Raw genomic sequence first — 16,151 nt, 5'->3', positions numbered from 1 at the left:
CATTAACTTGTCCCATTAGAAATGCTTGTCAATTGCTTGTCTGTAGAATTAAGCAGTTTATGAATGTGAGACACCCTTTGTCAGCTATTTTTCTGATAGAGGATTAATATCTAGAATATACAAAGAATTCAACAAAGACTCAAGAAAACCAACAGCTCAATTTAAAAAACAAGGTATATTCAGCCAGGCATCATAGCAAATGCTTTGCATCCAAGCATTTGGGAGGCAGAGGCAGGTAGATATACTGAGTTCAAGTCTGGTCTACAACATGAGTTCCAGAATAGCCAGGGCTACACAGAGAAACCTTGTCTTGAAAAACAACAAAAAAAGCTATAGAGTGTACTAAAAAGGAAAAAAATGCCTAGGAAATATCTTTAAAATGTGCTCAGAATCCTTAGCTGTTAGGGAAGTGCAAATTAAAAAACTGTTTTGAGATCTCATCTTATCCCAGTCAGAGCCTCTTAGATAGATAGATAGACAGACAGACAGACAGACAGACCACAAAAACGCTAGCAAGGATGTGGCAAAAGGAGTACTGTCATTGACTGTCAGTGGGATTGCAAACTGGTACAGTCATTCTAGAGATCAGTATAGAGAATTATCACAAAGTCAAAATAGATCTACCATATGGCCCAGATATACCAATTCTTGACATATGCTGGAAGTATTCAGCATCCTACTTCACAGATAGTTGCTCAGCCATGTTTACTTCTACTCTATCCACAATAGCTAAAAATTAGAAACAACCTAAACATCTTTCCACCAATGGATTGATAATGAAGATGTAATGCATATACACAATGAAATACTATTCAGCTATTAAAAATATGAATCATGAAACTTTCAAGTAAATTGATGGAACTAGAAAATATTATGCTGAGTGACATAACCCAAACCCAGAAGACAAACACCGTATGTTCTGTCTTATTTGAGTACCTTAGCTACGCTGGGTAGTTTTATGTCAACTTGACATAAGCTGGAATCATCTCAGAGGAGGGAGCTTCAATTGAGAAATTGCTTATTTAAAATTGTTAGATAGGCAGGCCTGTAAGGCATTTTCTTATTTGTACATGAGGAGCATAGACATTCTTATCAAGCCATGATGAGTAAGCCAATAAGCAGTGCTCTTCTATGGTATCTGCATTAGCTCCTGGCTCCAAGTTCAAGCCTAGTTTCAGTTCCTGCCTTGGCTTCCCTCCATAGGCTGTTATTTATGATATAAAAAGCCAAATAAAACCCTTTCAACTACAAGTTGCTTTTGGTAATGATGTTTCAGCATGGTAGTAGTAACCCTAAGATACTGGCTCTGAATCTTTAGATATCATATATAAATTGGAGTAATTACAGAGATCAGGAAAATAAAAAGGACCAGCAGATATTAGGACACAGGCGGCACTATGACAGGGAAAAGGAGGATGGGACATTTTAACTGGATGAGGAGAGGGTAGGGAGAGAGTGGAAATAAATAATACTAATAATGTCTGGGAAGCCATAAGGGAAAATTATTTTATGTTCACTTGAAAATACATATCTATAAATTAGTATATATGTGTGTATATATGTAAATACATATATTTGAATAAAGCTTTAACTTTATTCAAATAAAGAGTGATAATGCTTTCCCCAAAAGCCATTGACCATCTAACAAAAACCTCTTGCCAGAAAGAGAAAACATGCTTTCTAGTTGTGACTAAGGAAATCCAAGAGATTCACAAACAATATAGGTTATTGGCATTGTCCTTGGCTACCTCCCAACACTTGAAGATAAAACCTTAATGCTGAAGAAACCATAAACCTCAGACCTAGGGCTTGGAGGGATTGAGTTGGAACTGACCTGAAAGCCTCTTCCCTGGGGACTCTCATAGTGTCTAAAGGTGCTGTATAAGCTGCTAAGGTTGAAAACTAATCAACAGATCCATCTGCAAAGCCTACGAATCACAAGAACGACCAAGATAGCAAGATGTGCCTAAGCACATGACAGTGGCACTAATATCTTATGGGCAACCAATAGTGTACTAGTTGAACTTAAATCCCACTCGATAGGTGGAAATTTATGTCTGTTAAACTAAGTCAAAAACTTGTAGTTGGCTAGGTCAGAGCCAGTAGAGGAGACCCTACTGTTGCCACTGTCCTATACTTCCTAAATGCATTCTAAATACTTATACTTGTGCACATAGATAAGTGGACAAGTTACTCCTCACCACTGAATCTTCTTTTTACTGAGGATGGAGATCATTACAGAAAGCCACAACTGGTCAAAATTAAGAGAACAAATAATGCTGGGTGCCCAACATCAATTGATACATCTGAAACACAATCCCTACACCTATGATTCCAGAAACATCTCATAAGATGGGATGCATGTTAAGGGCTAAAGAACCATCAAGACTTCTGAGAAATTGTGTCTTTTATCTACAGAAATAAATCTGCATCTGTGAAATCATAACAATATGGTCACCTAAACTAGACCTGAAGAATTATACCAACTAACATGCCAACACATGTAGGGGTGTGAGTGGAGAGAATTTCGCAAGCCTAGATGAAGAGCTACATGCATTTAATGGTTTTGGGGAGAAAGATATTCAGTATTCTCCAGGGTCAAGCACCCTGATATATTATCCAATCTCAAGTGGCCAGTCTGAAACACATATACCATATGAAACCAGCAGGATATATTTTTAAAGGCAAGGTCATGAACTTGAGATGGTGTTGGGCTAACATGAGAATAGTTGGGAGCAGAAGGAGTAGTAAGAATGATGTAATATAATACTTATGTGATAGTCTACAAAAAAAAGCTAAAAATTCACTTGAAATTCTAAAGATGAGAAATGTTTGCCTTAACAATTCTCATGTGACTAGATTTTACATAATTAAGCACCACTCACAAGTATCACTCAGTAGTGTCAAGCAGTGTTGGAGCACTACGGTTTCCCAGTGAATAATCTATTACTAACATCAGATGGAACAGGTCATAGAACTTCCTAACTCACTTGCCTGACATAGCAATCTCTTGAGTGGACTGAGAAGCCAGTGACATCTAGTGGCTAGGAATTGCACATAAACCTAATTGTGAGCTCAGGAGTCCTTCACTGCAAGAAACATCATGCAGTTTCTCCCAAGAGAGGAAAAGAGAAAACTCAATGAAAAATTTTACTTACTTTTGTTCTTTTTTTCTGGAGATAGTGTCAGTATCATACCTTCAGGGAGCTAGGAGTGTGGTCTACACAGTCCCATAGTGAGATTGCAAATTAAACAAGTCTGGGGCTGGAGAGGCTTCAAGGTCTAAGTGCCCTTGTTGCTGTTGCAGATAACCTGGGTTTGGATCCTAAAACTCACATACAACCATTTTTACCTCCAGTTCTAGGGGACCTGATACCCTTTTCTTTCCTCTGCAGGTGCCGGCTATGTACACAATGCACATGCAAGCATCCAGGCAAAATGTTCACACACACATTAAAAAAAAAAAAAAATGAAAACGTTTCTACCCATATTCCACCTCCTTAGACTTTCTGGCAGGTAAGTTTATTGTCAAATCTATGAGCACCTTGTAAGTGTTAAAAACTTGCAGCATTCTTTCTCAAGTTACTCCTCTGTAGGCTGCATCCACACTAGACTTCTCTCTAGCTTGTGTTTCTCCTCACCTTGTGTCATGTTTTGTTGGATACCAATATATAATCCATTTTATGTCCTTGCTGAAAAAAATCAACATATGAACCTTTGGGGGGGTACAGTTTTTATTGTTGCCAGGCATAGCCATGCAAGTTTTAACCTTGACATGTCTTTTCCGTGGAGGAATTTTGGTTATCAGAGAAAGCTGTACCTCATGATTTTATGTTGATGAAAACTTCATCATCACCTTCTCAAACTTCTGTGAAAAGAAAAAAAGTACAGTTAATAAGTTCAGTGTTATAGACTAATTTTAGAGTGGTTTGTTTGTTTTGTTGTAAGATTGTAGGTCTTCCAGACCCCTTCATTTTGGCTGACTCTCCTTTCCCACTCCCTCTCCACTATCTTCCCATCCTCTCTCAATTTATATTTTTCTGACCCCAGTATTACCTCCTCTGCTTGCATATTACCTGTGACCTGAGTTACTATCCCGTTTCTCTTAAGATATGCCTTCCCAGTGGCCTTTTCCCAACTCTGTCATCTACAGAAGCTCTAAACTGACACATAAAATAATGATAGAAAGCACATATGGGAGAGAACACACACTTGTTTTTCTCTGCATGGGTTACCTCACTCAGTTTAATTTTTCCCCAGTATCATACATTTGTCTGCATTTTTCATATTTGTTTACATCTGGATAAAAATTCTACTGTGTACACATACCACATTTTTATTATACATTCACCAGTTTGTAGAAATTTACACCAATTCCATAAATCAAAAGTAAGTATGAATGAGCAAGTATCTTGGCAGTAGTACATACAGTGCTTTGGTATATGCTTAGAAGTGGAATGATTGCATTTTATGGTAGTTCCTTTTTGAGAAATCTCCATACTGTTTTCCATAGTGGCTTGACCAGTTTTCATTCCTATCAAGAGTGAATTAGGGTTCCTCTTTTTCCACATCATTGCCAGCATTTGTTAAGATTTAATTTACTAATATTAACCTTTCAGACTGGGGTGAAATTAAATTTCAAAGTAGATTTAATTTAAAATTGTTACATCTATTGAACATTTTAAAAAGTGTTAATTAGTCACTCATTTCTTCCTTTGAGAATTTTTTTTGAACAAATCTGTAGCTTGATTTATTTATTGGGTAGTTCATTTACTTGATTTTTTGAGTGTGTGTGTGTGTGTGTGTGTGTGTGTGTGTGTGTGTGTGTGATGCTCTAGATATTAATTTTGTGTTGTACTATCTTTAGGTCACCACCTCTGACTTTGAAATTCCAGCCAACATTTCCAGGTATATTTCAATATTGTCCGGTCTGGCTCCTACCCATGGGGGAAAAATACATATATATATAATACACGGTTCTGCACTGAATTATACACTTAATGGAAATCTCCAAATCAATAATGTCCTGGCACAAAAGGAAGGCAATACAGATGTTAGAAGAAAGACCCACTCTCAACAGAAGCTATAATCAGAGTATAGGTCTTCTTCTGAGAAACCTCCTGCTATTTACTCATTCACACAAGCTAAAGGCATTTGAGGGGAGGGAACCTCAACTAAGAAAATGCCATTAGATTGGGTTGTAGGCAAGTCTTTAGGGCATTTTTTAAATTAGTGACTGATAGAGGAGGACCCAACCACTGTGGATGGTGCCATTATTGGACTGGTGGTCCAGGTTCTGTAAGAAAACAGGCTGAGAAAGCCACGAGGAGCAAGCTGGTAAGTAATACCCCTCCATAGCCTCTGCATCAGCTCCTACCTTCAGATTCCTGCCCTGTTTGAGTTCCTGTCTTTGACTTCCTTTAGTGATGGACTATGATGTGAAATGTAAGCCAAATAAATCCTTTCCTCTCCAAGTTGCTTTGGTCATGATGTTTCATCGCAGCAACAGAAACCCCAACTGGGCCAAACCGTGTGTTCCTCTATCCCTGAGGTACCTTCCTGGAAGTTTTTGTTATTGTTGTTGTTGTTTACCACACAGTTTTCTCACTTTCATGTGGTCACTGAACCTCATATTGGCCCAGGAATGTGAGGACAACTTTCCACACATAGATTGGTTTATTGTTGGAAAATCCACAGCCAGAGACACACAGTAGATATTCATAGTCTGCTTTTAAGCGCAAATAGGGATAACAGCTTTGATTTAAAAAAGAAAAAAGTTATCAATTTCCTACTCTGTATCCCACATGACTCAAGTTCCTTGAAACAAGGGAATTTAGTACTCATGAAAATGAGATAGTGTACTGCACCCTTAGGGTTATCACGCTTAACGTTAGATTGAAGGCCTGTTTAACAAGAGGGGAACAATGGTTGGTACTGGAAACCTAGCTAACTATTCAGTGCTGGTGGCATCAGGGTTACTGAAAGAGAATCCACAACCATTAATTTACTAAAGAAGCATAATCCTTAAAAACAGTTATGTAAACATTTTTCTTTATACCCACAGATAAGTATAGTTTTCACACCTCATCATCTTTGCAACAGATGGGGACTCCCACAGAAAACTACCACCAATCAAAAGGTAGAGTTATAGAGCCTAGTCCCAGTGACTATGTCCACTAAACAATCTTGAACCTAAGGCTCAGGAAACATTGTGAAAGAGAGAGCAGAAGATAAGGGAATTTGCTCTGAGGTTGTGTATCATATCAATTGGCTGTCCAGTGTCAAATGATCAGCCCTGAAAACGTATATACAAGCAATATTATATGGACTAAACAGATTATATTTAGGAACACATATGTATATACAAATATGCATGCAATAACAATTAGTAGAAAAAGAGGCCGTGAATTTGAAGGAGAGTAATGGTGGGTGTATGGGAGGCTTTGGAGAGAGGAAAGGGAAGTTGTAATTATATTATAATCTCAAAAATAAAATAAAGAAAACAAAAGTCATTAAAGTATATATACTTAGTAGTACATACTCTACTGTTCTTCATCCTCGGAATTATCTTCTGTGAACACATTACTGATGCTGACTGTTGCTTCTGATATGTTAGATGCCCCATGGACAGCATTTCTCAAAATGTCTACTCCATATTTGGCTCGGAGGGAATCTGGGGAAAGAAGTTTTGCTTCTTCCGGGTCTACTGGGCCCATCATTCGTCTCCATTCTGCAATAGCATTCCACTTGGTCAGAGTCATGACTACAGATGTACCCCTGCAAATAGTGATTATTTTAGAAGGCAGCCTCCTTCAAAGGCATGGATTGCACACAGGGCTAAAGACAGAATGCTTCTGGTTCATCCAGAGCATTTTTCCTAACAATATGATCCTGTGCTTTCTTTGTTTTCTCCTTCTTCAACAAGTTTTGTGTTAGTTGAGTGCTGTAGTTTAATTCTAAAGAATTAATGTGAATAGAGTTACAGTTTCACTACTTTTGGGCCCACACAAACATTTTCATGTACCCAGGACTTTAGTTTCATGTTCACCCTTTACCCTCCAATCCTTTAGACTGCCTCCACTGCAGAAAGCCATCTTGCACAGGCCATCCTCACTCCCTAGGTGTGCTCTATCCAGTCATTGCCTGGCACCTGGGGCAAAGATGTTCTACCTCAGCTCATCGCAGAACCACTTGGATGGCCAGTCTAGTTGGTCAGTAGAAATTTTGGGTCATCTGTAGAACCCCCTTACTCTGACCTCTTCCTCCTGACCCTGCTGCCTCTCCTTCCTTCCCCACCACGGCACAGTTCTCTAAATATGTAGCCTGAATCATGAACTCTCCCCAGGAAATGCCACCTATAAGAGATGCACATGGAATCTTACTTAGTGTTCATGATGCAGGTTCTCAGTCATCATCACTTCCTAATGAAGTGGGTCTCATAGTTCCCTCTCCATTTTACAGGAAAGGAGATTTAAGCATAGTTCTGAATTGGCTAAGCAAGGCTCTTAAACCCTGACAGCCTCTAGTGTGGAGAGCTAAGTAAATAGAAGGAGGAAGGGATGAGAAGGAATGGAAGTAGGGAAGAAATTGGAAAACTAATGAACTTTAAAAGTTAACAAGGTGTCTTTTCATGAGTCAGATTAGATAGAAAGATGTTAAAAAATAATTTCTGTGTCCTACAGTTTCTGTCGTGTACAGTTACCATATCTACAATACAAACAACATTTCAGAAACTTACGAAGATAAGACTTCCAAGACATTTTTATAAAATTCTTTTCCTGTTATTTTGAAATAAATTTTGTTTGCATTCTCTGGATTCAGGTATATTTCCTTCAGCAGGGAGATCTCAAATCCTGCTTCTTTAATGGCTTTCAGGATCTCCACTAAGGAAACAAACATTAGGTAACATTGAAGATCATTCGCTCCATGATCATGGTTTATTCAAAATCAAAATAGTAGAGAAAAATGATAGCTCAGCCTGTATCTTGTGGTTTATCTACATGCAAAATTGTGTAAAAGCACCAGATTAATACTCAGAAGACCTTCAAAATTTTAGCATGAATGTCCCACTTTGATCAACTGATGGAGCATCAAAGTGAAAAGGAGATCTGCTGGCATAATAAACAGGAAGACATATTTTTATGATAATATTTTTATTTAAATTTGAAACAAGCTTGTTTTACATGTCAATCCCACCCCCCTCACCCTTCAGTCCTCATCATCACTTGTCCCCTTCCCAATCCCCATCCCATTCCCAAATGTCCAAGAATGCCTTGTATGATCTGTCCTGGGGAAGAACCAAGGTGAAAATTATTTTCTGAAGTGAAGAGTTGCCACCAAGTTCACTATTACAGTGAATCCTGTAAGAATATCACCAATAGCCTGCACATTGAAATCTGCATTCTCCAGACCAAGGAGAACCAACTTAAAGACTTGGAGCTTTCTAGTAAAAGAGGAAAAGTGGGGAAAGACAAGATGCGGGGGGAGCGGAAAGAAGAAAGAAGACACAGCAGAAATTCACCTGACACCAGAGCATGCAAAGTAAATAGGAAAGAAACGATTTGTTTTTACTCCAAATAAAAACACTCTGAGGTACTGGGCAAGGAGGAAAAATGAGTGAGACCTAATCAACTGAAAACCTGAAGAAGCCTGGGCCTTTTCTGATGGTGAGGAGATAGCTAGGATCTACCCCCAGGAGACCCTCTTTAGTAATACATGTGAGAGTACAAAGCATACAACAGAAATAGGCCAGTCCTGTAAATTTATCATAAGAAAATGATCTTATAAAGAATAATGTATATGGTTCCTAAACCAAGTAAAGGAAACAATTATCTCTGGACTCTCAGGGATTCTTATTTTTAGAAATGTTGACTTTTGTGGTTTGTGTTAGGCATGGACAGAACAAGGTGTTTTCAAAAAGGAGTGTGTCTTTTTTTTCTTTTTCCTTTTTTTATTTAAATTTGAAACAAGATTTCTTAGCATGTCAATCCCAGTTCCCTCACCTTTCCATCCTTCCCTATCACCCCTTCCAAACCCCAGCCCATCCCCTTTCTGCTCCTCAGGGAGAATGAGGCCTTCCATGGGGAGTCTTCAAAGTCTGTCATATCATTTGGGGCAGGGCCTAGACCCTCCCGCATGTGTCTAGGCTAAGAAAGTATCCCTCTATGTGAGATGGTCTCCCAAAGTCCATTCATATACTAGCAATAAATACTGATCCATTACAAGAGGCCCAATAGACTGCCCAGTCCTCCTAACTAACACCCACATTCAGGGGTCTGGGTCAGTCCTATACTATTTTCCCAGCTATCAGACTGGGTTCATGAGTTCCACCTTGTTCAGGTCTGCTGATTCTGTGGGTTTCTCCAGCCTGGTCTTGACCCCTTTGCTCATCACGCCTCCCTCTCTGTAACTGGATTCCAGAAGTTCAGCTAGTGTTTAGCTGTTTGTGTGCTTCTGCTTCCACCAGCTATTTGATGAAGGCTTTAGGATGGCATATGAGATAGTCATCATTCTCATTATCGTGGAAGGACATTAAAGGTAGCCTCTCCACTATTGCTTAGATTGTTAGTTGGGGTCATCCTTGTAGATCTCTGGGCATTTCCCTAGTTCCAGATTTCTCCTTAAATCTATAATAGCTCCCTCTATTATGGTATCTCTTTTCTTATTCTCCTTTATTTTTTCCCTGTATCAACCTTCCTGTTCCCTCATGCCCACCTTGTCCCTCTTCTTCTCCCATTCTCTTTCTCCTAACTCCCTCCCCTCTCCCTCCATGTTTCCAATTTGCTCCAGAGATCTTGTCTCTTTCCTTTTCTCCAGGGGACCACGTATGACACTCTTAGGGTCTTCCTTGTTTCCTAGCTTTTCTGGCAGTGTGAATTGTAGGCTGATAATCATGTGCTCTATGTCTAAAATCCATATATGAGTGAGTACATACCATGTTTGTCTTTCTGTGACTGGGTTACCTCACTCAGGATGGTTTCTTTTAGTTCCATCCATTTCCCTGCGTGTTTTAGGATTTCATTGTGTTTTTCGGCTGAGTAGTTCTTCACTGTGTAAATGTACTACATTTTCTCCATCCATTCTTCAGTTAAAGGGAATCTAGGCTGCTTCCAGGTTCTGGCTATTACAAATAATGCTACTATGAACATAGTTGAACAGATATCCTTGTTGTATGAATGTGCAGCTTTGGGGTATATACCTAAGAGTTGAATTACTGGATCTTGAGGTAGACTGATTCCCATTTTCCTGAAGAAACTCCATACTGATTTCCAAAGTGGCTGTATGAATTTGAACTCCCAGCAGTAGAGAAGTGTTCCCCATTCTCCACATCCTCTCCATCATAAATTGTCTTTGGTGTTTTTGATTTTAGCCATTCTGACAGGAGTAAGATGGTATCTCAGTGTTGTTTTGATTTGCATTTCCCTGATGGATAAGGATATTGAGCACTTTCATAAGTGTCTTTCAGCCATTTTAGATTCCTCTATTCAGAATCCTCTATTTAGCTCTGTGCCCCCACTTTTTAATAGGGTTATTTGATGTTTTGGTAACTAGCTTTTTGAGTTCTTTGTACATTTTGGAAATCAGCCCTCTGTCAGATGTGGGGTTGGTGAATATCTTTTCCCATTCTGTGGGCTGCCATTTTGTCTTGCTGACTGTGTCCTTTGCCTTAAAAAGTTTCTCCATTTCAGGAGGTCCCATTTATTAAATGTTTATCTCAGTGTCTGTGCTACTGGTGTTATGTTCGGGTAGCAGTCTCCTGTACCAAGTTGTTCAAGGGTACCTCCCATTTTTTTCTTCTAAGAGGTTCAGTGTGGTAGAGGTCTGTGACCCATGTGGACTTAAGTCTAGCAGTGTGTCTTAGATGGTGTTTCTACCACTATGATAAAACATCATGATTGAAAACAACTTGGGAGTATAGGGGTTATTTCATCTTATGCCTCCACATCACAGTCCATCTTTCGAGGAATTCAAGAGGCAGAAAATGAAGCAAAAATAATGAAGATGTGCTTCATACTGGCCTGCTCTTCATGGCTTGCTCAGTCTGGTTACAGTCCTCATTAAACTTATAACCAATCTGAGCCTTGGCCCTACCCGCACCGGGGAGGAAACCAGGGGATAGCCCCAAAACCGTCCAGGGCTGTGTCTGCAACATCAGAGACTTGGCCCTGCCCTCACTGGGAGAGGCCCCACTTGCACACACTGGAGGAAGAGATGGGTAGATGACAGTATAAAAATGCCTTTGGCAGTGGAACCAGTATTTATCCCTAGTGCACAACTGGGCTTTGGAAGCCTATTCCCTATGAAGGGTTACTCTCTCAGCCCAGATACTGGGGAGGGGAGTGGGGGGCTAAGTCCTGCCTGAATAATGTGGCAGACTTTGATGATCTCCCTTGGGAGACCTTCCACTATCTGAGGAGTGGATGGATGGGGAGATGATGGGGGGGGCGGTGTGAGGGGATAGGAGGAAGAAGTGACTAGGATTGATATGCAAGCAAAATAAGATTGTTTTTAATTTAAATAAAAATTAATTTTAAAAAAGTTAGGACCATATTCCCAGGAGTGGTACTGCCCACAATGAGTTAGGCTCTCTTACATCAGTTATCAATCATCAGTCATCTAAAACAAATGTCCTATAGACTTGCTGGCTGTCCCACCCAGTGAGAGGATTTTTCTCAGTTGAGGATTTTTTCTTCTTAAATGAATCTAGCTTTTGTCAAGTTGAGAATACACAGTAGTACAATTAACCATTTGCCAATTGACCTACACATCACTATCCAACGACAACCTTACTGGTTCCTTCTGTCCTCTAGATGTCATGCTAACATTAACATCAAAATTTCAAACATCCCAACTTTTAAAACTCCAAGTCTACATAAAGCCCAATCTTTAAAGAACATCCAAAGCCTCAGACTTCAAGGCTCTCTCAAATATCTGGTCTCTCTGCACTCCAAAGTCTCTTTAAAAGTTCAAAGCCAACTGTGAGTGCCTGTCAAAATTCAAATAATAACTTTTTAAAAAGGTAAATACTTCCTTTCTCCAACAGGAGAGAGTGAATTCACAGTCACAGTCAAATCAAAGCAAAACAAAATTTCACAGTATAAAAGTCTCAGTGTTTGATGTCCATTCACAATCTTCTGGGCTCTAAAGAGACCGTGCCTTCAAATTTGCTATTTGCAGCACAGGACAGTGTGTGTCATAGACTTAGGCCGACTCCACTCTGCACATACTGTTGTCCTTTGTGGTTGTCCCATGGTACTAATATCTCCAGAATGCTGGGGTCTCTGCTGCAATTGAGTCTCATCTTCACCAATAGCTTCTGAGCTATTTCAGGGACTCTGACCTTGCCACATGCTACCAAACCTCAACTTTTCCAATGAGCCCTCCATCATCAGGCTTTTACTGCAAATGAAGCTACACTTTGACCAGTAGACTCTCACTGTGTCAAGCTTCAACTATTCTTCAAAACCAGTAACACCTGAGAGACTTTTACACATTACACACTAACCAAGTTCAGCTGCCAATACAAGTTAGGGCCTTGGCCACTTGTGGACCATGGTTTCTGTGTGCTAGTCCTGAGGAAACACCTCTCAGAAGATTTCACCTCAGTGATATGGTCTCTTATTCATCACTGCTCATTTCTTAGCACCAGATCATCAGCATTAGTTGTCCCAGTAAAGCAGTTTTCCTGTAGTGGTATTAGTCTCTAGTTAATTGCAGATGATTCTTTAGCTACAGCTGACAAGACATTTTGTGTTAACACAAAGTATCATGAAAACAAGCCACAGCAGGGTCTTTGTTTCCTTCTGACTCTTCACAGGTCAGACCTTCACCATCTCTCAACATTGCTCTCAACATTCCTGTCTGCCAAATTACTACAAAATGGACAATTACACTCTGAGCTCTTGATGGTTTCTCCAGCCCAAAGCTCTAAGGACCTTTCCCAATCCTCCCCCAAATATGGTCAGTTCTATCAAACCAACAGTCCATTCTTTGGTACCAACTTTGTCCTAGTTGTTGATTTTTGCTGTTATAAAAATGCAATGATTGAAAATGACTTCAGGATGAGATTCATTTCATCATATACTTCTGCATTACAGTCTGTCATTTCTGGAAGTTAGGGCAGAGATTCAAGAGTCAGGAACTGAAGTAGAAGCCCTAGAAAAAGAGTGTTTATGCACTTGCTCCTCGTAGCTGGCTCATCCTGCTTTCTTGTATGACCGAGAACCAACTGCCCAGTGGTAGCAACACACACAGTGGCCTAGTCCTACTTACATCAATAATTAATAAAGAAAGTGGCTTTGTGTATGAGCTATCTTGAGCCCTCTTTGTGCCAGGACACATTTCCTGGGAAAATCACTTCTCCTTATTGGCACCCCTCACCAAAAACCCTATGCTGTCTGCTAACCAACAATCCTAATTCCAGACCTGCGTCTTTGAACCCTTTGTATATATATGAAACCCCCTTGCCTGACCTAGCTCTACACTCATGGTTTGGGAGTCAGCTTTCCTGGTTAAACAGGCAAAAAGCTCATCAACCAGCTTTACCTGACCTAACTCAAGTCACACATCTCCTTCATGGCCTAGTCTCAGGGAAACTAGACTATCATATTAGACACACAACCAAAAATTCCACATGCCTGGGTTAGAACACAAAAACAGAACCAATATGAATGGCCAAAACAGTATGTCCCCCATCAAACCCACTAGTCCCAAGTGGCAGAATTTAAAAGAACATTCACAAACTTTGTCAAATAACTCAGTGAATTTAAAGAAAATATGAATGAACACTTTACTTAAGTCCATGTTGATAAAAGTAAGTACTTGAGTAATGTCAGGATTTGAAGACTGAATTCAATAAAGATAAACATTAAAGGGAACACAAGCAAAAAATAACAATAAAATTGAAAAGCTTAATATCTTAACTAGAAAATGTAGGGAAAAAGTGTTCTTGTAGAAGGAATCAAGCAGAAAATAAAGTGTCAGGACTTGAAGATACAGTATATGCTTACGTCTTTGTTCCTGAGTCACATGAGGCTTGATCAATGCCAGTGTTGTCTGAGGAGGGAAGAAACATTCTATGTCTTTCTCAGCTACTGCCTTTGAACTGCTTCCATAGAACTGGTTAATAGGAAAAGTTCCTGTGGCAAACTGTGCACATAAACTTCAAAAAGGGAGGCCAAGTCAAAATTCACATATAATATAACAATCTAATGTAATATAACACTACTTATTTAATTTGCTTAAAAAACATTATGCAACAGCAACCATCCATATCTAGGTACTGTGCAAAAGGAAGGAATTAGCAAGTGACTTGGATATACTATGTTCTCTCAGGGAGGTAGCAGACATTAGAAAGGAAATATGTGAACATTTAAATCCCATTGTCAATGGATATTTCAAAAGACAACTAGAAGAACAGGGACCCTAGTAGGGAAAAGGCCAGGACTATAATCAAGGCTAGCGACATGACCTCACTTGGTAAAATTAAAGTTCTCTATATAGTGGCATTAGGGTTAATCTTGATTTTCTCATAAGCATTTCAAAACTCTTATAATCAATTAAAGATATTGAAGCTTCGATCAAAGCTCTAATTGAGGTAATTTGTCATAAATTAGTTGGGTTCTTGGTTTCCAGGCCCAAGTCAAGCATCCCACCTTTTCTTGAAAAACTATAGTCATCTTTAAGTTTATGTTAAAGCAGATCTCCACTTAAAAACAGTCAATTACTCTACCAGAACAGCTTTCCCTCTCAGACTAAAACTATGCTTCCTGCATCTTAGACTTAAAAAGAAATTAAATTACATGCATGAAAAAAGGGTAGGGAATCATGGTGTAAGCAGTACCTCTCTGGATGATATGCGAAAGCATCCTCAACATTGTTTGGTCCCATTAACTGCTCCCAATATTCCACAGCATTTTCCCTCAGCAGTACAAGGATGTAAGATGGACTGCTGTTAGAAAAAGCAAAACCAAAGGTTAATGAAAGAATATCTTAGTAGCTAATGATATAAAGAGAATACAAGTGTGTATGTGTTGTTAAACTAACTGAAGTATTTCAAATGATCTATAAGGTGTCCAATGTTTATATATGTTGGCATTCATTCAATAGCATACGTACATGAGCTAGGAAGAAAATAGGAAGGAAATAACAGGACCTCAGTTCTTTAGAGGGGTTTCTTCTAGACTGTCATGCTCTGGTGGGTTTATGTATACTTGCTGGATTTTTGTTTCAGCTGCAGTTACTTCTCTAGATATCTGGTAAATTTCTAGCACCTCATTTTCTTCTTCAGGATGTGTGATACTGGATGTTATAAAAGGCCCCCAACAGAATAATCAGACTGCCCAAAGGGTCAAACAGTTCTCAGTTTACTTGGTGATGTTGCCTACTCTGGAATTCTGCATCAAACTCAACTGGAAACTGGTATGTATCTGTGTCCATGGGACCTATTATTTGCTATAAGGTTGAAATGAGTGGAAAATAGATCACAGAACTTTCAAACTCTGAACACCACTTTACCTGCACATGTAAGCCAGCAGTCTATTAAAATACTCTTCATTCTCATAGTTCTTGGACACTGTTCTGGCTTCTTCCTCTGACAATAATAGTTGCCTTTGCATCAGTATGGTGAACCCTTCATTCTGAATAATGTTCAAAACATCATCTAAAGAAAAACAATCATGACAAAGTAAGTTTCAAACTTTCAGATTCATGGCTACAAACACAATACATGATGCAGCATTGTGAGGTATCATATGTGTCTAAATTAGGGAAATGTAAAAGTTCACAAAAACAGCTCAGGTTTCAAAATGAATGGCATGTCTTCATACATCAATTTTATAATGTTGTTTCAAATTTTCCTACCACATAGCAATCATTCACCAACACACAAAGGAGCTGCGGGAAGTAATTTCTTTTGCTGCCCATGTACCATGTGTTTGCAGATATGTGGTGACCTCAAAGAAAACAGCCCCCATAGGTTCATATATTTGAATGTTTGGTCCTAAGTTGGTGGGACTTTGTAAAGGATTAGGATGTATGTCCTTATTGGAGGAAATGTGTCACTGGTTGTGTGCTTTGAGGTGTAAAAGCACATATCATTGCTAGTAGTCCTCTCTTTATGTTTATGCAACTTGAGATCAGATGTAAGCTCT

At 39.2% G+C, this 16,151-nt stretch overlaps 1 protein-coding gene across 1 annotated transcript in view; it reads right to left on the bottom strand.

The window, feature by feature from the left end:
- Window positions 1-6,542: 6,542 nt before the first annotated feature.
- The window catches only part of Nme8 (NME/NM23 family member 8), a 44,732-nt gene continuing 35,123 nt past the window's right edge, over window positions 6,543-16,151 (bottom strand). The window contains exons 11-15 of the mRNA XM_051194688.1: window positions 15,517-15,661; window positions 14,843-14,950; window positions 14,010-14,161; window positions 7,739-7,883; window positions 6,543-6,777 (exon numbers count right to left, since the gene is read on the bottom strand). Coding sequence (XP_051050645.1) covers window positions 6,543-6,777; window positions 7,739-7,883; window positions 14,010-14,161; window positions 14,843-14,950; window positions 15,517-15,661 — 785 coding nt within the window. The remainder of the gene's footprint in view (window positions 6,778-7,738; window positions 7,884-14,009; window positions 14,162-14,842; window positions 14,951-15,516; window positions 15,662-16,151) is intronic.

Source organism: Phodopus roborovskii, unplaced genomic scaffold (assembly GCF_943737965.1).
Source record: "Phodopus roborovskii unplaced genomic scaffold, PHOROB, whole genome shotgun sequence".
NCBI classification, from domain to species: domain Eukaryota; kingdom Metazoa; phylum Chordata; class Mammalia; order Rodentia; family Cricetidae; genus Phodopus; species Phodopus roborovskii.
This window is presented reverse-complemented; position numbering and strand designations above follow the sequence as displayed.